We start from the raw sequence: 22,498 nt of genomic DNA on the forward strand, positions 1-22,498 counted from the left end.
GAGCACCCTGCACCCCGAGGACAGGAAATCGAATGAAAAGCTCAGTTTTGACGCAGAGGAAGAGCCGTCCTGGGGCCCAGCTGTTTTGAGAGTTGCAGCCAGCCTCAGCCTCCCCTCACGCTTATATCCAAAGCAACTCACAGGTGATCGGACTAAGCAGGGGCCGATCCCGCCTGGAGCGATGGGGGGGAGGGGGGTAAGGGTCCTGCTCAAGGGCCTAACAACTGCACTGATCTTCCAGGTCAAGCACCTTAGCCACTAGGTTATGGGCCAGCAATCATCAAATCTGGACCTCAAATCCAAATACAGCCGTGGTTCTCTTTTATCCCAGGTAATTAGCTGAACAATTAGTACTACTGATTGGCCAACTGTCTTCACAGCTAACTCTCAGGTAAAACACAGGTGGAAAACCAGCAGTTCTCAGACCTTGAGGACTGTGATTCAATCATTCCTGCTATAGGCTAAAGGCTAACCCCCCTGCCCTCCATCCTCCACTCCACCTCCCCTCCCCTCCCCTCCCCCACCTCCGCAAAGCACTGAGAGTCACAGTCTACACCCTATGAAAACTCTGGTCTGCGCTGAGCTGTCGTGTCTGAAATAAACAGACAGTCTAAAATAGGTGACAGACAGTGTGTGAACGAGTGGGCTCCCCAGTATGTTTTAGAACTCCAGCTCCCAGCACCCCAACATAGCTGCATCCTGCACCCAAACCTGAGACCCACTCCCCCTCCTGCATCAACCTGGGGAGAAACACACTTTACATTCACGGTCACCCTCTTATTCCCTCCTTCAGACATTCAGCACATCTGCATGAACACCAACACCAAATTAAACAACATTTCTTTGTGTCCGTCTGCATGACATCACATTTTAAAGAATATATTCATATGATCATCGGTGAATATATATATATATATATATATATATATATATATATATATATATATATATATATATATTTATATATACGTACGTTATTATTGTGCAACATTCATATCATATATAACATCTCTATGTGCCATATCTTAAAATGTACAATACATCAGATCCATAGATTTAATTCTGTGGTTTTCTTAGGTAATTTCTCGAGGGCAGGTTGTACTCAGGCCTACTGCCCCCTAGCCATTGTATTAGTAATCGCAGCACAGGCAGTCACCAGAGGGCATGGAACATCATTTCAAGTATGGTATGGGCACCACTAATGCTGCTGCACTCACACGCACACACACACACACATACATACTCACACACTTGCACACACACACACACACATGCGCGCACACACACACTGCCTGAGTACTGAGAACACTGATTCCCTCAGTCCCATATGAAATTGTTTATCCATCAATGTTTAACCAAGTCGGTACAATCCATTATGGAAGGTTGATGAGATTTAAATGGGAAGACATGGGTTCACTGCTGCTAAGAAACCTGATGGCCCAACACGAAAGACAAAAACATTTCACCGTTTTTTCAGAAACACAATACATTAAGGCTTAAAACAATATCAAGAGTACAGAAGTGACCACCTGATTAAGTAAGATATGCGCATATTGTCAGGATTATACATTTGCTTTTTTGCGAAGGACAATTGAAAGACCAATCCGGACACACAAACATGCACACATATATGCACACACGTTCACTGGGTGGATTTAACTGCAATCCACCTGAATGCTTCTGTGGTTCTTTTGTAAAATGAAACCAAAACTTTATGGGTCACTAAACTTGAAAATAAATGTAAGAATTCTATGAGGGGTGCCTGTGTGCAAGCGTGTGTGTGAGAGTGTGTGTTTCTGTATGTTAAAAATGTGTGTGTGTGTGTGTGTATGTTAAGAGTGTGTGTGAGTGTATGTGTGAGAGTGTGAGTGTGTGTGTGTTGAGAGTGTGAGTGTGTGTATGTGTGTGTTGAGAGTGTGAGTGTGCGTGGGTTGAGAGTGTGAGTGTGTGTGTATGTGTGTGCTGAGAGTGTGTGCGTGTGTTGAGAGCAGGACTGGTGTCAACATGGGGTGTGTAGAGTAAGGTCTGTGAGTGTGTGTGTGTGTGTGTGTGTGTGTGTGTGTGTGTGTGCTGAGAGTGTGAGTATGTGTGTGTGTGTGTGTGTGTGTGTGTGTCTGTGTGTGTGCCAGCAGGGTGTGTGTATGTAAGGTGTATGTGTGTGTGTGTGCCAGCTGGGTGTGTGTGTGTGTGTGTGTGTATGTAAGGTATGTGTGTGTGTGTGTGTGTGCGTGCATGTGTGTGTGTGTGTGCCAGCAGGGTGTGTGTGTAAGGTGTGTGTGGGTGTGTGTGTGTATGTAAGGTGTGTGTGTGTGTGTGTGTGTGTGCGTGTGTGTGTGTGTGTGTGTGTACCAGCAGGGTGTGTGTATGTAAGGTGTGTGTGTGTGTGTGTGTGTGTAAGGTGTGTGTGTGTGTGTGTGTAAGGTGTGTGTGTGTGTGTGTGTGTAAGGTGTGTGTGTGTGTGTGTGTGTGTGTAAGGTGTGTGTGTAAGGTGTGTGTGTGTGTGTGTGTGTGTGTGTGTGTGTGTGTGTAAGGTTTGTGTGTGTAAGGTGTGTGTGTGTGTGTGTGTGTGTGTGTGTGTGTGTAAGGTGTGTGTGTGTGTGTGTGTGTGTGTGTGTGTGTGTTTCACAGTAACGGGGTCGGTACAGTGGCTCGTCACAGTGCTACTGCAGCCCCACTCCTGAGTGCAGAGGAGAGGGCTGCCAGGTTAGCAGAATGAGTGGAAAGGATAGGGTTGCCAGGTCAGTGGGAACGGTGAAGCTGAAATCTGACATATGAATGTGCAATGGGATTGATTGAGGGCTCAATCTGTGCAGATGGGAATATGAACAGCTACAACTGCGCAGATGGGAATGAGTAGGGATTAAACTGTGCAGAAGGGGTTGATGAGGGGTTAAACTGTGCAGACAGGAATGGTGAGGGATTAAACTGCAGACAGGAAGGAGGATAAATCTGAACATATGGGAATGATGTTGGATAAAACTGCAGACGGGAATGAGGAGGAAATAATCTGCAGACGGGAATGATGTGGGATAAATCTGCACAGATGGGAATGAGGAGGGAATAATCTGCAGACGGGAATGATGTGGGATAAATCTGCACAGATGGGAATGAGGAGGGAATAATCTGCTGACGGGAATGATGACGGCTACAACACTGCAGGTGTGCGGGTGATTTTCAGGAGGTGTAGGGAGGTGCAGGAAGATGGAGGGAGGTGTAGGGGAGGTGCAGGGAGGTGCAGGTGGTTGATCTTCTCTAGCACACACACACCTCCTCCAGTAAAGCTGATTCTCTGATTGCTACAGTAAACAGATGGCCAGATTCTGTCCCAGTTGGAGTTTAAAATGCTACATCACACTTTCTCCTGAATATTCATGTGAACAGTCACAGTCTGACTGCTCTGCTGCCCGCACTAACCTTCTCCACATCCTTCAGAAATGTTAATCAAATTGGAACTTTTCAAGTTCAAAGTCGGACAGATCATTGAGCTTCAGGTATATCGTGCCGGCCATCTCGTTAGTCTGTGAGAATCTGTTACACATTACAAAGCACACGCCCCGCCTAGAGAAGGGCCTAATCACAGTCACCCTCAGCGCATAATTATGCGCTCACCCTCAGCCGGGCCCCTCCCGCTCCCAGCCGACCCAGAGAGAGAGAGAGACCGCCCCCCGCAGGTCGTCTCGGGAGAAACCGCCCCGCTGCTTGCGGGAACACAAACTTTGGCGTTTTGCATATGTCAGGTACGGCAAGGTCACCCCTCTGCGTAATGGGACACCGATATACTGAGAATGGTTGTGGGGAAGGACTGTTGCGTTGCGGCGGACAGGAGCCGCGCGTGTATACCCCTTCAGTCTGTAGGTAATGACAGGACATGCACCAGCCACTCGGCATGCTTTGACAGAGAACAGGAAGCACTTTTTTGTTGCATTTTTTTTTGTTTTGTTTGTTGAAGTTTTTTTTTTTTGTACGTTTTATAAAAAAAAAAAAATCATGCCTCTAATCTATAACCATTTTCTTTTTTTTTAAAAAGGTAACAAAACTACGAGTGGATAATCCGCCAAGGAAGCGGAGGGTCTGTTTCCTCGCGGTCGCGGAGGGCAGGTTGGTATTTTGGAAGCCGTCGTTGTTGCTGTTGTTGCTGCAGTAGTTGTGTGATTTCTGTTTTTCATAGTTCTTTCTTCTCCTTCTTCTTTTCTCCTCCACGCGAGGCTCCCTGGGCCGGGTCAGGTGACGGTGGTCTGGCAGTGGATGGCCGAGTCTGGGGGAGACAGAGAGGAGAGACGACAGGCTCATTCCAATCGCTTATTCTGTCTGTCCTTGCCTCCTCTGTCCTCGACAACGACCAAGCTCCACCATCTTTAAGGACATTCCAACCCATTAAATGTCCCTTCTTGGAGCTAGAAGTAGAAGTTAGGAGGCTCCTAAACTTTTCATTGAGCAAGGAAACATGAACACATCCTTTGCGGAAGTAGTTTTTCAGAAAGCGTGACATGTACATCATCGACACGTGACACAGGGATGCTCCTCATCCGCCACACATCCAGCAGATCTGTAATTGACGCGGCTTGAAACCAACATTTTCCATAGGACACGTTGCCTCAGTTCCTCCATCCTCGTGTCCTTTCCTTGCATCCTACGATGGGCTGAGCAAGGAGAGGACAGAGGGAAAGGAAGCGAAGGCAGAAATAAGCGATTGGAAAGAGCCCAAGGGTCTCGTGTCCTTTTTTTACACTCTGGGGTGCCTTTGGATAAGCCCTCCCAGACTGCCTGGGGACAAATGGGTGGGTAGAGTGAGCGGATGATGGTAAAAACATCATGTCCCTCTGTCTGTCCGTACCTGTAGCCATGAGTCCTCCGGTCTCACTGCTTTGCTCTCCTCACACTGGCCTTCTTCAACGTCTGAGATCCTTTCCTTACAACAGTGTCCGGCTTTAGGAAGGAGGAAGGGAGGGAGAGAGAGGGACAGGTACAGAGAGAGAGGGAGAGAGAGAGGACAGGTACAGAGAGAGAGGGAGAGGTACAGAGAGAGAGGACAGGTACAGAGAGAGGGAGAGAGAGAGGACAGGTACAGAGAGAGAGGGAGAGGTACAGAGAGAGAGGACAGGTACAGAGAGAGAGGGAGAGAGAGAGGACAGGTACAGAGAGAGAGGGAGAGAGAGAAGGAGAGGTACAGAGAGAGGGAGAGGTACAGAGAGAGAGGGAGAGGTACAGAGAGAGAGGGAGAGAGAGGGACCGGTACAGAAAGAGAGGAAAGGTACAGGGAGAGAGGGAGAGAGAGAGGACAGGTACAGAGAGAGAGGGAGAGAGAGAAGACAGGTACAGAGAGAGAGTGAGAGGGCAGGGCATGTTGAAAGAGGGAAGGAGAGAGGGAGGTAAACAGAAGGAGCAGTAAGGCAGACAGGAATCAGTCAGAGTTCAATGTCGAAGCGCAGAGAAATGGGGTTTAATGAGCCACAGGTCACAGGGGATGACCTGGTGGATGACCTGGGGGATGACCTGGTGGATGGGCAGTGGGGAGCTTCTGTGTGCAGTGCAGGTGGGGTCAAAGAGCACAGCAGGGCATGTTCACATATAGCACAAGTCAAAAGTCAAATAACATGCTGTGTGTGCGTGTGTATGTGTGTTTGTGTGTGTACATTTTACATTTTAGTCATTTAGCAGACGCTTTTTTTTTTAACCAAAGTGACTTACAAGTGCATAAGTTCCTCAAACAATTGAAAAGTATCAATAACAAAACATGCAGTTATAACCAAAAACAATCTTCATGTTAGGTGCTATTCTTTTCTTTTTTTAATATAAGGGATACAAGAGAGATATTGGAAGAAGGGGTGGATGAATCAGGAGGTAGAACTAAGGTACAGTCAGGACCAGGGTGGTTTTGCTGGCATTGCTATGTAAGTACATGTGTGTGTACGCGTGTGTATGCGTGCGTGTGTATATACATATATATGTATGTGCGCGCACATTTGTGGATGTGCGTGAGAGTATGTGTGTACAGCATGTGTGTACATCTGTGTATATATGTATGTGTGTGTGCATGCATATGAGTGAGAGTGCATGTATCCAGTATGTATTTAGTGATGTGTGTGTTGTAGGGTAATGTGTCTTTAGTGATATGTGTTATAGGGTAGCGTGTGTTTAGTGATGTGTGGTGTGTGTATACAGTACTTGTGTACATGTGAGTCTCACTATGTGTGTGTGAGTGAGAGTGAATGTGAGTGTGTGTGTGAGTATGAGTGTGTGTGAGTGTGTGAGTGAGAGTGAGTGTGTGTGTGTATGTGAGTGAGTGTGAGTGTGTGAGTATGTGTGTGAGTGTGAGTGAGTGTGTGTGTGTCAGTGTGAGTGTGAGTGTGAGTGAGTATGTACGTGACTGTGAATGAGTGTGTGTGTGTGCTGACCTTCTTGCTCACGGTGTGTCCGTGTTTTTCAGGCGGTTCCTCTCTCTCATGATCCCCAGGGAGGTCCTGCGCATCCTCACCCTGCAACACACACACATCACTAAACACACACTACCCTGCAACACACATACCACACATCACTAAACACACACTACCCTACAACACACACACCACACATCACTAAACACACACTACCCTGCAACACACACACACCACACATCACTAAACACACACTACCCTACAATACACATCACTAAACACACACTACCCTACAATACACATCACTAAACACACACATCACTAAATACACTACCCTACAACATACACACCACACATCACTAAACACACACTACCCTACAATACACATCACTAAACACACACCACCCTGCCCTGTTAGCTGATGTCCTATGAGTGTGGCTGAAGTGGGGCAGGAGGGGCGGGCACAGCGCTCTCTGATGAACACTCACCGGTGAGCTCCACCTCTCCTGATCCCAGTCCCGCTGCTCCGCCCCCCGGCTGGCCAGCCCCTGAGCGCCGTGGACACGCCCCCGCAGCACGTGGAGCCCCGCCTCTTGGCCCAGGGCCCCGCCCACCTCGACGCACTCCGATGACATCATGGACTCCGCCGCCTGCCAGGTGTGCTCCGGCAGGTAGGGCTGGAAAGCACCAACTCCAGCCCTGGAGAGAGGGGGGGGCTGGGTCAGCAGGAGTGACAGCACAGGAGCCAATGCAAAGCCAAGCAGTGTGTCTGTGGTCCATATCCATGCTATTCACTGTTGTGTTGAAGTTGAAACAGTGTAGATATTCAGTGTAAAACATGCAGTGTTCATATTAAGTGTAAAATGCAGGTAGATATTCAGTGTAATATGCTGTGTACATATTCAGTGTAAAACCCGCTGTGTAGATAATCAGTGTAAAATGCACAGTGTAGATATTCAGTGCAAAACACACACTGACCTATCACGGTGAGCTTCTGCATTCTGACTCATCTGGGCGTGGTCCTGCGGCTGCCCTGTAACGACAGAAAAGCCTTCTTCTGAGCTCCGCCCACCTCCCCCTCCCCCTCCTCCTCCTCCTCCTGCTCCTCCCGTCACGCAGCCGCCCGGCCCCGCCTCCGCCCCTCTGACCTCCGACCTCTGACCCCCGGCGCTAAGGCTAAAGCTAGCGCTAGCCTCCTCGCTCTGGTCCTCCTCCAGCTCCAGGACAGAGCTGCTGATGCCGCTGGCCCCGCTGCTGGGCCTGCCCAGACTCCCGTCTGCGTTACTGCAGTCCAGCGACGAGTCCTCCACCGCCAGGGAGGGGCTGGCGCCCGACGGCCACACCTGCACCTCCGACATCTCCATCAGCGTGTCTTCTTCTGTGGTGGCGATGGGGGCACAGTCCAGACTGGACACCTCCTGCCAGTACGGCTCGGCGCCCAGCGGAGAGGGCAGGCTGTACTGCATGGAGGCCGGGGAGAGGAGCTCCTCCTGAACCAGCCCGTAACCTGGAGGCGACGACACACAGAGAGGCGCGCTCACACCCCGAGGGCCGCGGGGGGGGGGGGGGGGGGGGGGGGGGGAGAGGGGGGCATAAGGGTCCGGGTCACATCAGCCGCAGCTGTCTGTGGGGAGATATACAGTAGAAGCAGTGCTTGAGCAAGGAGGATTGCAGGCCATAGCATTCCGTATCAGCCGTAGAAGCAGCAGCAATGCAGACAGAGAGTGAGAGAGAGAGACAGAGTGAGAGAGAGAGAGAGAGAGAGAGAGACCGAGACAGAGACCGAGAGATAGTCCAAGGATCAATAATAAGAATGAGAATCACTGTATGCTTTAATCAAAACCCTGTAATCCACTGTATGCTGTAGACAAAGGCGACAGGTTACTGCTACAAACACTCACTTGAGAACATACACAAACAGTTTGTGAATGCATACACACGCAAACACACTTGCACTTACACACATCCGTGAATGAAGACACACATACTCACACACTTGTGAACACACACACACCTTTATTCACCATAACCTGAAACCCAGAAGCTGTAAGGTCTATTTGTTCTGGGTGGATAAATAACAAGACAAATAATTACAAGAATGCAAATGTTTGTGTGTATGTGCGCATGGGCGTGTGTCTTTGCATCTGTGTGTTAGTGTGTGTGCATGTGTCTGTGCGTCCATGTGTATGTGTGTTTGTGTTTGTGCACGCATGTGTGCTTGTGTGTGTCTTTTTATTTCACATTTTCAGCCTTATGAAAGACGATGTGCATATCCCTGACTACAGGGACAAATCCAGCACAGCTGTGGAATAATCTCTATTATCTAATCAGCCAATCGTGTGGCAGGAGTGAAATGCATACAATCATGCAGATCCGGGCAGGAGCTTCAGTTAATGTTCACATCAACCATCAGAATTGGGAATAAATGTGATCTAAGTGACTTTGACCCTGTAATGATTGTTGGTGCCTGACAGGCCAGTCTGAGTATCTTAGAAACTGCTGATCTCCTGGGGTTTTCATGCAGTAGTCTCTAGAGTTTGCAGAATATGGTTAAAAAAAACTGTGAGCAGAAATGCCTTGTTAATGAGAGAGGTCAGAGGACCATGGCCAGACTGGTCAAAGCTGACAGTAAGGTGACACACAAATAACCACAGATTACAACAGTGGCATCTGTGAACACACAACACTTCAAACCTCTTAAGTGGAGAGGCTACAGCAGCAGAAGACCAATATGTGTAAAAAATAAGTCTAATAAATACCTAATAACGTGCTCACAGAGTGTATTTTTATTGGACATTTGTATGATATAGACGACACAATTCAGTTTTACTTGAATCACACTGAATCACACCAACAGACTCCATTTTATTAACCTTTTTCAACCAAATGAACACATTTTAAGCAATTTTAGATGTGACTTTTCCTGGTTATTTGGAATGCTCAGTTATATTCATGCGCGATGCACATCAAGCATATCAAGTGGAATAACTGGAACAGCTCGTTTTACTTCAGTCCAGTTCCAGATTTGGGAGGGTTCTGGGTTTTACTCTGCGCAGTTATCCAGCTAACTCAGTCATCCTGCTTTGTGATGTAGGCCCCAGCTCTCTTAAAAAGACTAGTTGCCGCTTGCCATTCTAATAGCTGAGCTGCACAGGCAGGCCCTGCAGCAGGATGCACAAAAACCTGAATCATCAGATAGGGGCGGCTTGTAGCGTAGCGGTTAAGGTACATGACTGGGAGCCACAACGTCAGTGGTTCGAATCCCGGTCGAGCCACAATAAAATGATCCGCACAGCCGTTGGGCCCTTGAGCAAGGCCCTTAACCCCACATTGCTCCCCGGGCGCTGCACTGCACAGATCCTGGATCACCTGAATCATCAGATCCTGGAACACCTGATTCATCACATCGTGGCACACCTGAATCATCACATCCTGGAACACCTGAATCATCACCATACCTGAATCTCATGCTGGAATACTTGAATCTATTCCATCATGGACAAACTGAATCTATCCCATCCTGGAATACCTGGAAATATCCCATACTGCAATACCTGATTACATCCAATCCTAGAATACCTGAAAATATAATATCCTGGAACACCTGAATATAACCAATCCTGGAAAACCAGAAGATATCCCTTACTGGAATACATGAATATATCCCATCCTAGACAAAGTGAATATCCCATCCTGTAACACCAGCTCTATGTTACCCATCATCTTTCTCCCAGTATTAATCACAGTGCACACTAGTGAAGGACTGCATGCCACACACAAACATCTGGTTGATTTATTTATTATTTTATCTGAGCAAACCTGCCTGTCTCGAACTGCCCTGTACTGACTCTGGCTTAGTAACCTGCCTATCGCCAATCGCCCTGTACTGACTCTCTGTCTTAGTAACCTGCCAGTCTTCAATCGCCCTGTACTGACTCTCTGTCTTAGTAACCTGCCAGTCTTCAATCGCCCTGTACTGACTCTCTGTCTTAGTAACCTGCCTGTCTGCCTGCCTCTCTGTTTGTGTGTCCGTCTGTCTGCCTGTCTGTCTGGTGGTGAGTGGGGGGTAGCTGAGGGTGAGGGGTAATACAGGGGGGCACAGCTTGATGTGGGGATGAATGAAGAGAGAGATGAAGGCTGAAGTAGAATGAGTCACTGCCCCTCCTGCCACAGACGCTACAGACACACAGAAACACAGACACTACAGACACACTGACACTCCCACAGAGACACAGATTAGCCAAAGGGAAAGGAGGAGTTTACACGAACACACACATGGAGCTCACAGATAGAGATATGAAACGCACTCAGAAATGTGAAAAACACACAGCACAATACATAAGAATACACACAATACAACACTGAGATACACACAGAAGCACACACACAAACCTGCAACAGATAAAGAAACACACCCACACATACACACTCACAAGTATGCACACACCGGGACGCACACATACAGACACACAGTCACACACACATCACAGATATAAAAGGAGGAAAACAGCAAAGTACTGTTCCTTGTTGATGATGTCACAAAGCGTGACATCAGCACAACAGCACTGTAAACCACCACAGTAAAAACACAGTAATATATCAGACATCATAATCACGACAAGAGAGATATTACATGGTTAAAGTATGTCATTTAAATTAAAGTCTTCACGCCCTCCCCAAAAGAAAAAATACATGCCATGCACAAAAAAACAACAGGCCAACATCAATATTATGCTCTCACCCCATCCACATGCAACACACCTCCTCCCCACCCCTCCCCACCCCCCAGCCCCATGCAGTTGTCATGGCAGCAGCAGGACAGACAGCAGCAGGCACATCCACACAGAGAGGCAGGAGGGTAGGAGGTGGAAAGAGAGGGGGAAAGAGAGAGAGAGTGCCCCCTGGCTGCCCCCACAGGTCGGAAAATGACAAAGAGGAGGGCCAGAGGAGGTCAACATGAGGTCGGCATGAGGTCAGAGGTCGGAGAGGACAGTTGTGAGGAGGAGGAGGAGAAGGAGGAAGGCCGGGCTGCAGATGACATGTCCAGAGAAACAGAGAGAGAGGGGAGTCACGGGAACAACTACGGTGGCCCACCAGGGACAAACAGTAAAACAGTATGCTAATAACTCAGCCAGCTGTCTTATCCTCACACGCACGCAGGCACGCACACACACACACACACACACATACACACACACACGCAGGCACGCACACACACATACACACACACACACACGCACATACACACGCACACACACGCATGTACACACACATGCACACACACGCGCGCACGCACGCACGCAATCACGCACACACACACAAGAGCAACTACGCACAATCAGATGGATACATGCTCAAATAATGTTATTTCCTTAGCAAACATCCTACGCACGCACACATACAGTCTCACACATGCATATACACAGGAAATTGTGCAGTTATTTGGCAATCATAATGTATGTGGCACACAGTTAGCGGGTATAAGTGAGCAGGGACAAAATGGCCGCCACTCAGTGTGACTGCAGGACCTCCACTCAAAGCTTAGGGTTCTGAGGAACAGAGAGCGTTTATATCTGCAACAGCATTTATATCTGCACAACGTCTCGACTAAAATTCTGGGGGCGCGGGATCAACATGGTTTAAATGATATGGTTGATTGACCTCGGAGCAGTGAACCAACTACTATTGATAATGCCTGTACTGTAAATCAAATTCAGTTTCTCTGTTTCATGAACAAGCAGTTAAATGAATAGTGTAAAAATGCAAACTAATATGGAGAAATCAGATACACGGTTGCCACAGGCAGATTGACCGGAGTCACTCGTACAGGTGAAGCAACCTCGTTCTCTCAGCTGGGTCATTCCATGAAGAATTAGCTGTGGGGGATGACCACTCCAATTTTACTCAACCTTTGTGTACATGTTCATCACATATTCAAAAGAGAACATGCAGAAAATACATACTGCTCAAATCATTCAAGGTATGATCATTAAAAATAATCTGTGTATGACTTCCAAAATTCACTTTGTGTATGACTTCCAAAATTCCAGGAATAGTAGACATCTTGGTTAAGAACAGCCACAAATATTAATTCAAATAGGTAATTTATTCAAAAATGATGCAATGCCTAATTTGGTTCTGACTAGAAAATGACCAAAAACTGCTAGATATTAAACCAAGTAGATGGTAAGGCAGAAAGTTTCCAATCAAAATTAATCTTCATGTCCTTAAACAGGCCTATTTATGTACAAAGGATTGAGTTCATACTGCAATGACTTTGCATGTTTTAAGTAAATCTCAACCAAGATGAGGATATGCTCTAAAACTGCAATGAAATGAACAAGGAAGAATGAAAAAAAAACAAAAAAAAACAGGAAAGGCATCCAAGGATTCTTTCTTTTTAACTTCTTACACCAGAATGTACAGGAATTAAATTTGTAGTACATTCCTTACCGTAGAGTACAGAAGACAGAATTGACTTCTAAACCATAGAATAGTCTGGACTGACGTCAGCTTTGATGACTTGTTGCTACAGAGGAGTGTGTGCCCTTACCATGGATCACGCAGTGGAACAGAGTGTGTGCCCTTACCATGGATCACACAGTGGAACAGAGTGTGTGTCCTTACCATGGATCACACAGTGGAACAGAGGAGTGTGTGTCCTTACCCTGGATCACACAGTGGAACAGAGGAGTGTGTGTCCTTACCATGGATCACACAGTGGAACAGAGTGTGTGTCCTTACCATGGATCACGCAGTGGAACAGAGTGTGTGTCCTTACCATGGATCACGCAGTGGAACAGAGTGTGTGCCCTTACCATGGATCACGCAGTGGAACAGAGTGTGTGTCCTTACCATGGATCACGCAGTGGAACAGAGGAGTGTGTGTCCTTACCATGGATCACGCAGTGGAACAGAGTGTGTGTCCTTACCATGGATCACGCAGTGGAACAGAGTGTGTGTCCTTACCATGGATCACGCAGTGGAACAGAGGAGTGTGTGTCCTTACCATGGATCACGCAGTGGAACAGAGGAGTGTGTGTCCTTACCATGGATCACGCAGTGGAACAGAGTGTGTGTCCTTACCATGGATCACACAGTGGAACAGAGGAGTGTGTGCCCTTACCATGGATCACACAGTGGAACAGAGTGTGTGTCCTTACCATGGATCACGCAGTGGAACAGAGGAGTGTGTGTCCTTACCATGGATCACACAGTGGAACAGAGTGTGTGTCCTTACCATGGATCACGCAGTGGAACAGAGGAGTGTGTGTCCTTACCATGGATCACACAGAGGAACAGAGGAGTGTGTCTTCGTACTGTTGATGATGCGTGGTACAGTGTGTGTTCTTACCATTGATGACGCTGGGGGCGAGGTGATCACGATCCGCACACCGTTGGGCTCCCGCCTCCAGGAGCCCTGCCCCTGGCTGTGACCCCTGACCTTCCAGTGAGCTGACGATGTCCGTGCGATCAATGTTCCTCAGGGCCCCGTACAGACTTTCCACTGGAGCAGACAAATAGAGAGACAGAGTGAGTGTGTGTGTGTGTGTGTGTGTGTGTGTGTGCGTGTGTGTATGTGTCTGTGTGTGTGAATTTGTGCTTGTGTATGCATGTGTGTGTGTGTGTGTGTGTGTGTGTGTGGATGTATGTGTGTGTATGTGCGTGTATGGGAGTGTGTGAATGTGCGCGTGTGTGTATGTGTGTATGCGTGTGTTTGTGGGGTGGGGGGGTACATACTCTTGGCTCTCTTCCCCTCCCTGGTGGCCCATAGGTTGAGCAGAGCAGAGCTCTGGTCCAATAGTGAGTTGGGATTCTCCACCCGGATCCTGTTTATGTCATCAACACTGAACTGTAGCTCCCGAGCCAGCTCTGTGAAGGGAGAGAGAGAGAGAGAGAGAGAGAGAGAGAGAGAGAGAGAGAGAGAGAGAGAGAGGGAGAGAGAGGAGAGAGGGAGAGAGAGAGGAGAGAGGGGGAGGAAGGGACACTTGTCATAACATCATAATTACACTGCTGAAGCAGTTCAGCGCTGTCAGAAATTGCACAGAAAGTCAGGGTCGTTCAAACCATAATTGAGGTATTCCAGAGGAAATATTCTTAATACAAATAAAATAATACATATTCCAGAAGAGAACAAGTACATTTGTCCTGTACCAGAAAAGTGGCCCTCAGTGAGCATCAAGCAGCTCCAGTCAGACTTTAATACATTACTGATAAGCGCATGGAGTGCGGCTTATGGTATATAAACGAAAACATTTTAATCCAGATGACCCAGTGTGTAGGGCTGGATCAAAAGCTGAAAAGAAACAACCTAAAAGTGAGAAATGAGCAAACACTCCCAGCACGTCTACAGAAAGGCCTGATAACCACACGTACCTGCCCAGCTCAACCCCAGCTGTTCAGATATTAGCGATATCTTTATTTCTGTCCTCTCCATTGCATTCAGTGAAGCTGGAAAAACACACAGATACAGATAAACTGATTCAGGAACAGTGAGCAGTTAACCCCATCTCTATCGATGAAAGAGCTTTAAGGCCACCATTTTGTGACAAAGCATAATAAAACCAGCCCATTTACAAAATGGCGGGTTTCAATGGGTGTGCAAGTGATAACACAGGTCTCAGGTCACTCCTAACACCAAAGAGCACCTATCTGGAATGGATTACATCCTGTAAACATTAGAATATCACTCCTCAAATTTTAACCTGTAATAACTCAGAATCTGGGTACCACAAATCAATAGTACATCTCTTGCATGACACCCCCTCTTAACCTCTGATTTATCAGAAGATCTTCAGTCTAGAAGAAATGGTCAGGGTGATCTCATACACACTGCCTTGGAATCACTTGGCCTGGAATTTCATTAATAAAGTTTTCAGCTCAATTTACTCACTATTATTATTCAGTATTCTACTGAACATTCTACCAGGCCAGCATTACACTGCTCCTGAAAAAAGATTAGGACCCCGGGAATGTGGCTTATATCGTCCAATCTCCCTGCTTAACATTGATTACAAAGGTACTAGTTTATAAATGAGAAACTCGTCTTGCCATAATTATTCCAATAAGTGAAACAGGATTGTTGTCATTATTTTCAAGGCTACTGAATATCATAATATAATTTACCCACCTTCCTCCAACCTCTAACCCCACACCAGAGTGTCTTTTGTCTCTGGGTGCAAGGAGAGCCTTAACCCTTGTGTAGTCCTAACATTCTGTATACTTCCCTTGTCTTAAGGGTAAAAAATGACCCACCTTCACTAAACCCCTAAAATAAAGCAGCTTAATATGTGAGGTTCAGAGATACACATTTCTGTTAGAGACAGTGCAGGATGTCTGAAGACTGGTGAGCTCTTGGAAACTCTTACCTGGGAGAAATAATACACAGTGTAGCACAGTATAGCAAACTGATGCTCAGAAATTAGTATTTGATTGGGAAAAATCACACGCAGTGTATCGGGGGCGGGGACAGGAAGCCGGCATTGTGAGAGGAAGTGGGGGGCGTGTCTTACCCAAAGCCGGCTCATTCAGAGTGCTGTACCGCTCCCTCAGAGCCAGCGGGGTCAGGGTGCGTCTGCGTTCCTCACTGCCCAAAACCTGGCCCGGAAACAGGGACCATTACAGTTTTACTAAACCTGGCCCGGAAACAGGGACCATTACAGTTTTACTAAACCTGGCCCGGAAACAGGGACCATTACAGTTTTACTAAACCTGGCCCAGAAACAGGGAACATTACAGTTTTACTAAACCTGGCCCGGAAACAGGGACCATTACAGTTTTACTAAACCTGGCCCCTGAAACAGGGAACATTACAGTTTTACTAAACCTGGCCCGGAAACAGGGAACATTACACTTTTACTAAACCTGGCCCGGAAACAGGGACCATTACAGTTTTACTAAACCTGGCCCCTGAAACGGGGAACATTACAGCTTTACTAAACCTGGCCCCTGAAACAGGGAACAATACAACTTTACTAAACCTGGCCCCTGAAACAGGGAACATTACAGCTTTACTAAACCTGGCCCCTGAAACAGGGAACATTACAGCTTTACTAAACCTGGCCCCTGAAACAGGGAACATTACAGCTTTACTAAACCTGGCCCCTGAAACAGGGAACAATACAACTTTACTAAACCTGGCCCCTGATACAGGGAACATTACAGCTTTACTAAACCTGGCCCCTGAAACACAGAACATTACAGTTTTACTAAACCTGGCCCCTGAAACACAGAACATTACAGCTTTACAAAACCTGGCCATGAAACAGGGAACATTAGAGCTTCACTAAAACTGGTCCAGAAAACAGGGGCCATTACAGCTTTACTAAACCTGGCTTTACAAACATAGTTAAACACACAGTTCGCACCTCACTGCCCAAAATTGTGATGTAGTTGTGCTACGGTCGTCCTGCACTCATATTGCAGTCAGTACCTTGATACATGGTGGCATGGTGATGTAATTGTGCTATGGTTGTCTTTTGGTAATACTGTGGTCATTACCTTGATTCAGGGTAGTATTGGTGATGTAGTTATGCTACGGTTATGCTGTGGTTGTCTTTTGGTCATACTGTGGTCAGCACCTTGATTCAGGGAAGTATTGGTGATGTAGTTGTGCTATGGTTATGCTATGGTTGTCTGTTGGTCATACTGTGGTCATACCTTGATGCAGGGCGGCATGGCAATGTTGAGGTTGCACAGCACGTGCTGAGTGTCCTCATACTTGGTGGACTTCCGTAGGAAGGAGAGGAAGCCTGTAGCTTCCTTACTGATGTCTCGAACCTGGCCGAGAGGAAGAACGAGAACCAGATGGAGATAGAGGACAAGAAAGGAAGAGAATGACAGAGAATAAAGACAGAGAAAGAGAGCACAGGAAGTCACACACAGCTATGTCCAGGGCGTGCGAACAGCAACACAGAGAGAGAATGGAGGCAGGCCGAAAGCAGGCGAGAGAGAGGCAGATTTACCTGGACATTTACCTGGTCGTCTGTGAGATCAGACGGTAACAGAGTGACCGTGAGAGAGAGAGAGAGAGACAGTGAGACAGACATACACACACAGGCAGGCAGAAAGATCGGCGAGCGAAAGAGTCAGGCATGCTCACACACTGATAGGGCGGTTACTGAACCAACAGGAGAGAAACGACGCACACTTCACAACACTTCACGAAAAGCGAATCACTGAACGACGCATGCACTGACGCACAGACGGACGGTCTGCGTGAGAGTTAGGTTTGCAGCTGAGAGCCGTAGATAGTTAGAGACACAAACAGGGACAGATCGAAAGGCAGAAAAACCACAACAGGGTAGGAGAGTCACACATATATTGAACACGAAAATTACACGCAGACATAAAAACTCAGACTCCAGACTCACAGTTAATGACACAGATACAGTTAAATGTAAAAGTACTGCGACTGTATCTAAATTTGTATTGTTCTGGATCTGTACTGCAGCACACTGGATTTGAAATAAACAATGAATATATGGTTAAAGTATAGACTGTCAGATCTAATTTGAGAGTATTTATATCGACATCGGGTGACCTATTTGGGAATTACAGCCTTTTTATATAATCTCCTGATTTGAAATAAAGTAGTCATATTTTGCACTTGCAAATCCCCTGTATTCAATGACTGCCTGAAGTCTGTGGCCCACAGACATCACCAGATGCTGGGTATCTTCCCTGGTGATGCTCTGCCAGGCCTGTACTGCAGCCCTCTTCAGCTCCTGTTTTTTTTGGTCTTCAGTGAAACGCATGTTCAGTTGGATTCAAGTCAGGTAATTGACAGAGAAGATTCTCTGAGAAACTCCTTGGCTGCTTTAGGGGGTCATGGTCCTGCTGCAGGTGAAGCACTGTCCAATGACCTTTGAGTCATTTGGTTGGATCTGAGTGGATAAGATGTTTCTAAACAGTTCAGAATTCATCCTGCTACTGCTAGCAGTCACATCATCAATCAACAAGTGAGCCAGTTCTAGTGGCAGCCATACATGCCCAAGTCATAACACCCCCACCACGTTTCACAGACGAGGGGAATGCTTTGAATCATGAACAATTCCTTTCTTTCTCCACACAATTGTTATCAGTCATTACCACCAAGACTGGTGTTTTTTTTCTCTTTGTGGTCTTTGATACATCTATGCCGATGTCGTAGAGAATGTTCTTGATCTGTTCAAGAGTTGAAATGTGTTTTTTCTTCTGAAAATATTCTTTGGTCATCCACTACAGTGGACACCAGGTTATTTTCTATTGCTGAGCTCACAAGTACATTCTTGCATCCTAACAATGTATCAACAGTTGACACAGGCAATGATTTAGCAATATCTTCGATTGATTTATTCTGATTGTTTAGCCTCACTTCCCTCAATCCTCACTGGAGTTTGCATGTTCTCCCCGTGTCTGCGTCGGTTTCCTCCCACAGTCCAAAGACATGCAGGTTAGGCTGATTATGAGTGTGTGAGTGAATGGTGTGTGTGCCCTGCGATGGACTGGCGACCAATCCAGGGTGTATTCCTGCCTTTTGCCCAAAGTATGCTGGGATAGGCTCCAGCCCCCCTGCGACCCTGTTCAGGATTAGCGGGTTAAGAGGATATAAATACCCTCAAGTAATAGCTGACAGTCTGCAATACTTTCGCATTTAACTGTAAGTAACATGAGAATGTTAACATGGCAGAAAAACACATACAGACAGACAGACACACACACATACAGGTGACACACACACACACAGGTGGAGGTCAGACAGACAGAGGGATCGGTGGACAGGGGGACACACCTTGATGGAGACAGGCAGCCGGTTGTCTCTGAAAGCCTGGAAGCTGAAACAGCGAGGCTGCTGGGTAGCTTTTCGCATGGGCACCAGGTTTCCTGAGCACTCCAGGTGCAGTGCCATTCCCTCCATCACCTGCAGAGGGAGACAGACTGCATCACTACTGCCCCCTGTGGTCATTATCATACTGCATCACTACTGCCCCCTGTGGTCATTATCATACTGCATCCCTACTGCCCCCTGTGGTCATTATCATACTGCATCCCTACTGCCCCTGTGGTCATTATCAGACTGCATCACTACTGCCCCCTGTGGTCATTATCATACTGCATCCCTACTGCCCCTGTGGTCATTATCATACTGCATCCCTACTGCCCCCTGTGGTCATTATCATACTGCATCACTACTGCCCCTGTGGTCATTATCATACTGCATCCCTACTGCCCCTGTGGTCATTATCAGACTGCATCACTACTGCCCCCTGTGGTCATTATCAGACTGCATCACTACTGCCCCCTGTGGTCATTTTTATAATGCAGCAAGTCATGATTATAGAGGAGATAGGCCTCTACTTCCATTGAGCAGTAAGCTATAGAGTTGGTTTACAAAAAATGCTACAATGCCACATTTACACATATCACAGTCATCAGGATGTGCTCACAAAAGCCACGTCACGCTTGGCGTGTGAAAATGTGTTTTTGAGGGACAGAGTTTGGGCCAGGCTGACCTCGATGTCTCGGCTGCGGGCGACCTCGGTGAAGTTCTCGTGCTGCTCCAGCGTTTTGTCCATCTTGTCGTCGGTCATGCAGTAGCAGCGCAGCCGGCCCTCGCGGGCCTCGTTCATCTTGGCGAAGACCACGAACTTGGCCATGTAGGGGACCGCCATCAGCTCCTTATACAGGAGGTTAGCGAAGGACACCGCCTCTGCAGTGCGGGGGCAGTCCGACAGCCAGAACCTGCAGAGGAACAGGGAGAATAAGTGTGTGAGAGTGACTGTGTGTGTGTGTGTGTGTGTGTGTGAGTGTGTGTGTGAGTGTGTGTGAGTGTGTGTGTGTGTGTGTGAGTGTGTGTGTGTGAGTGACTGTGTGTGTGTGTGTGTGCGTGTGTGTGAGTGTGTGTGAGTGACTGTGTGTGTCTGTGTGTGTGTGTGTGTGTGTGTGGTTGTGTGGTGTAGTGGTTAAGGTACATGACTGGGACAAGCAAGGTCGGTGGTTCGATCCCCGGTGTAGCCACAATAAGATCCGCACAGCTGTTGGGCCCTTGAGCAAGGCCCTTAACCCTCCTGATTAGTCTAATCAACTTTACGTCACTCTGGATAAGAGTGTCTGCCAAATGCCATTAATGTAATGTAATGAGTGACTGTGGTATGTGTGTGTGTATGCATGTGAGTGACTGTATGCGTGTGTGTGTATGTGTGTGTGTGTGTGTGAGTGGGTGTGTATGTGTGTATGTGTGTGTATTTCTGTGTAAATGCAGTACTCACCTTGCGGACACATTGGTGGTGAAGTTGGCGCAGTTGTTGTTGTACATCAGCTTGGTGGTGCCTGTGATGTCCTCCCACTGAGCTGGGGCCGTACCACCTGGGAAGGGGGGGGGGGGGGGGGTGTCAGAGTACTGCAGCCCGTTACCACGGACACCCTCTGTTGCTGTTGAAAAGCCCATCTCAGCACTGTAACATTCTCCATGTTTTTGGGAGCATAAAGGCCAGAACCACACTCTCCTCCTCTATATTCTGAATAGCAGAAAGCCGCTGTGTGGCTCACTGCACAGAAAACAGGTTTAAACCCTGGATTTCAACTCCCAGAAGCCCATGGCTAACAACAGCATCACAAACAGGAGAGTCATTCAGACACAAATTCATAACAAAAACCACGGGTACATTTCTTCCACCTTCCGCCCGCGTGCCGCACCGTGAGGCAGACCTGAGTGGTGTGTTTGGGGCGCTGGCCTACCGATGACGCTGCAGAGCAGCCTGAGGCTGGTGGTGTCCCCCTCCCCGGCGTCGCGGGTGCTCTCCCTCCAGGACGGGGGCAGGGGGATGCGCAGCCCGATGGGCCTGTGGAACTTCCTGCGCCGCGGCTCCACCGTCACCACCGGGCTGAACGTGGCCTGGTTACCCAGCTGCCGCGTCAGCAGCTCGTCCGGGATCGGCTGGGCCTGGCCGGGGCGGGGCGGGGCGGGGCGGGGCGAGGAGGTTTAGGGGGAAGGAGAGAGAGATGGGTGGAGGGAGGAGAGAGAGGAAGAAGGGAAAGGGGAAAGGAGTGTGAGGAAAGAATAGGACAGTGAAGTGGGAAACAGGAAACAGGAGGTATTAATGCCAGCAGGAACAGACAGGAAGTGGGAAACAGGAAACAGGAGGTATTAATGCCAGCAGGAACAGACAGGAAGTGGGAAACAGGAAACAGGAGGTATTAATGCCAGCAGGAACAGACAGGAAGCAAGAAAAAGATCAAGTTTGGAAGATAGCCCAGCCCAACCCTCTGCACACACACACACACACACACACACACTGACACACGCACAAATACACCAACGCACCATGCACATCATTTTCTTAATTTTTTATTATGAAATATGGTACCAGCCAAAAAAACTCCTTGGTTCATGAAAATAACAACAGCTAAGCTGCCAAACATTCTGCCCAGCAATCATGCAGTGACAAAATAAAATGTCCAGGTGAACTTAACAACAACATCAAGCACATAATTTTGTTACTGGCACACATTTTAGAATCAAACTCCAAGACAAGCTCTCAAACAAGGTATTTTTTAAAGAAGAGAAGGTGTGAGACTCACACACCCTGCTCCTCACATACAAAGTAAATCCCTAAAAAACCTGAAACACAGGTTACTAAGTCTGTGACTGAATAGAGTCCTGTTTTTATGTACTGTAAAGTGACAGCTAGAATAATCTTGATAAAAACATGACTCTTCAGTAACAGACTTAGTCTGCACAGCAATCAAAATCTTTGCAGGAGTAAAACCTGTAATGGCTTCAGAAATGTTGAAGTAAGTTCAAACAAAAACGGATTTGAAATATTTCACAGAGGCGTAACAGAACTGAGCGCATTTCTAAATATACCCATCATCCTACAAAGGTCAATTCTGAGAGCTGTAATGGAATGTAAAGCTGTCATGAACGCTTGTGTCTCACTCAGAATTCAGAGAAAGGTTGAGCCGCAATGGACGCCTGTGTCCTGCTCTTTTGCTCAGAATTCAGAGAAAGGTTGAGCCGCAATGGACGCCTGTGTCCTGCTCTTTTGCTCATAATTCAGAGAAAGGTTGAGCAGTAATGGACGCCTGCATCCTGCTCTCCCGTGTGCCTGTCGTCCTCCTCTCTCACCTGCAGGCCCAGCCGG

The 22,498-nt window shown here is 47.5% G+C and overlaps 1 protein-coding gene across 2 annotated transcripts in view; it reads right to left on the reverse strand.

Annotated features, from left to right (window-relative positions):
• Positions 1-2,551: 2,551 nt before the first annotated feature.
• The window catches only part of LOC133142183 (ankyrin-1-like), a 35,262-nt gene continuing 15,315 nt past the window's right edge, over positions 2,552-22,498 (reverse strand). For both annotated transcript variants that reach the window (XM_061263243.1, XM_061263244.1), the window contains 15 exons: positions 22,483-22,498; positions 21,093-21,297; positions 20,624-20,720; positions 19,868-20,096; positions 19,147-19,275; positions 17,034-17,153; positions 15,887-15,971; positions 14,751-14,825; positions 14,115-14,246; positions 13,729-13,881; positions 7,353-7,407; positions 6,863-7,073; positions 6,396-6,476; positions 4,835-4,926; positions 2,552-4,255 (listed from right to left, as the gene is read on the reverse strand). The exon at positions 22,483-22,498 is cut by the window's right edge and continues 196 nt beyond it. In XM_061263243.1, the coding sequence (XP_061119227.1) occupies positions 4,858-4,926; positions 6,396-6,476; positions 6,863-7,073; positions 7,353-7,407; positions 13,729-13,881; positions 14,115-14,246; positions 14,751-14,825; positions 15,887-15,971; positions 17,034-17,153; positions 19,147-19,275; positions 19,868-20,096; positions 20,624-20,720; positions 21,093-21,297; positions 22,483-22,498 (1,657 nt within the window). In that variant the 3' untranslated portion in view covers positions 2,552-4,255; positions 4,835-4,857. The remainder of the gene's footprint in view (positions 4,256-4,834; positions 4,927-6,395; positions 6,477-6,862; positions 7,074-7,352; positions 7,408-13,728; positions 13,882-14,114; positions 14,247-14,750; positions 14,826-15,886; positions 15,972-17,033; positions 17,154-19,146; positions 19,276-19,867; positions 20,097-20,623; positions 20,721-21,092; positions 21,298-22,482) is intronic.

This window comes from Conger conger, chromosome 12, assembly GCF_963514075.1.
Source record: "Conger conger chromosome 12, fConCon1.1, whole genome shotgun sequence".
Taxonomy (NCBI): domain Eukaryota; kingdom Metazoa; phylum Chordata; class Actinopteri; order Anguilliformes; family Congridae; genus Conger; species Conger conger.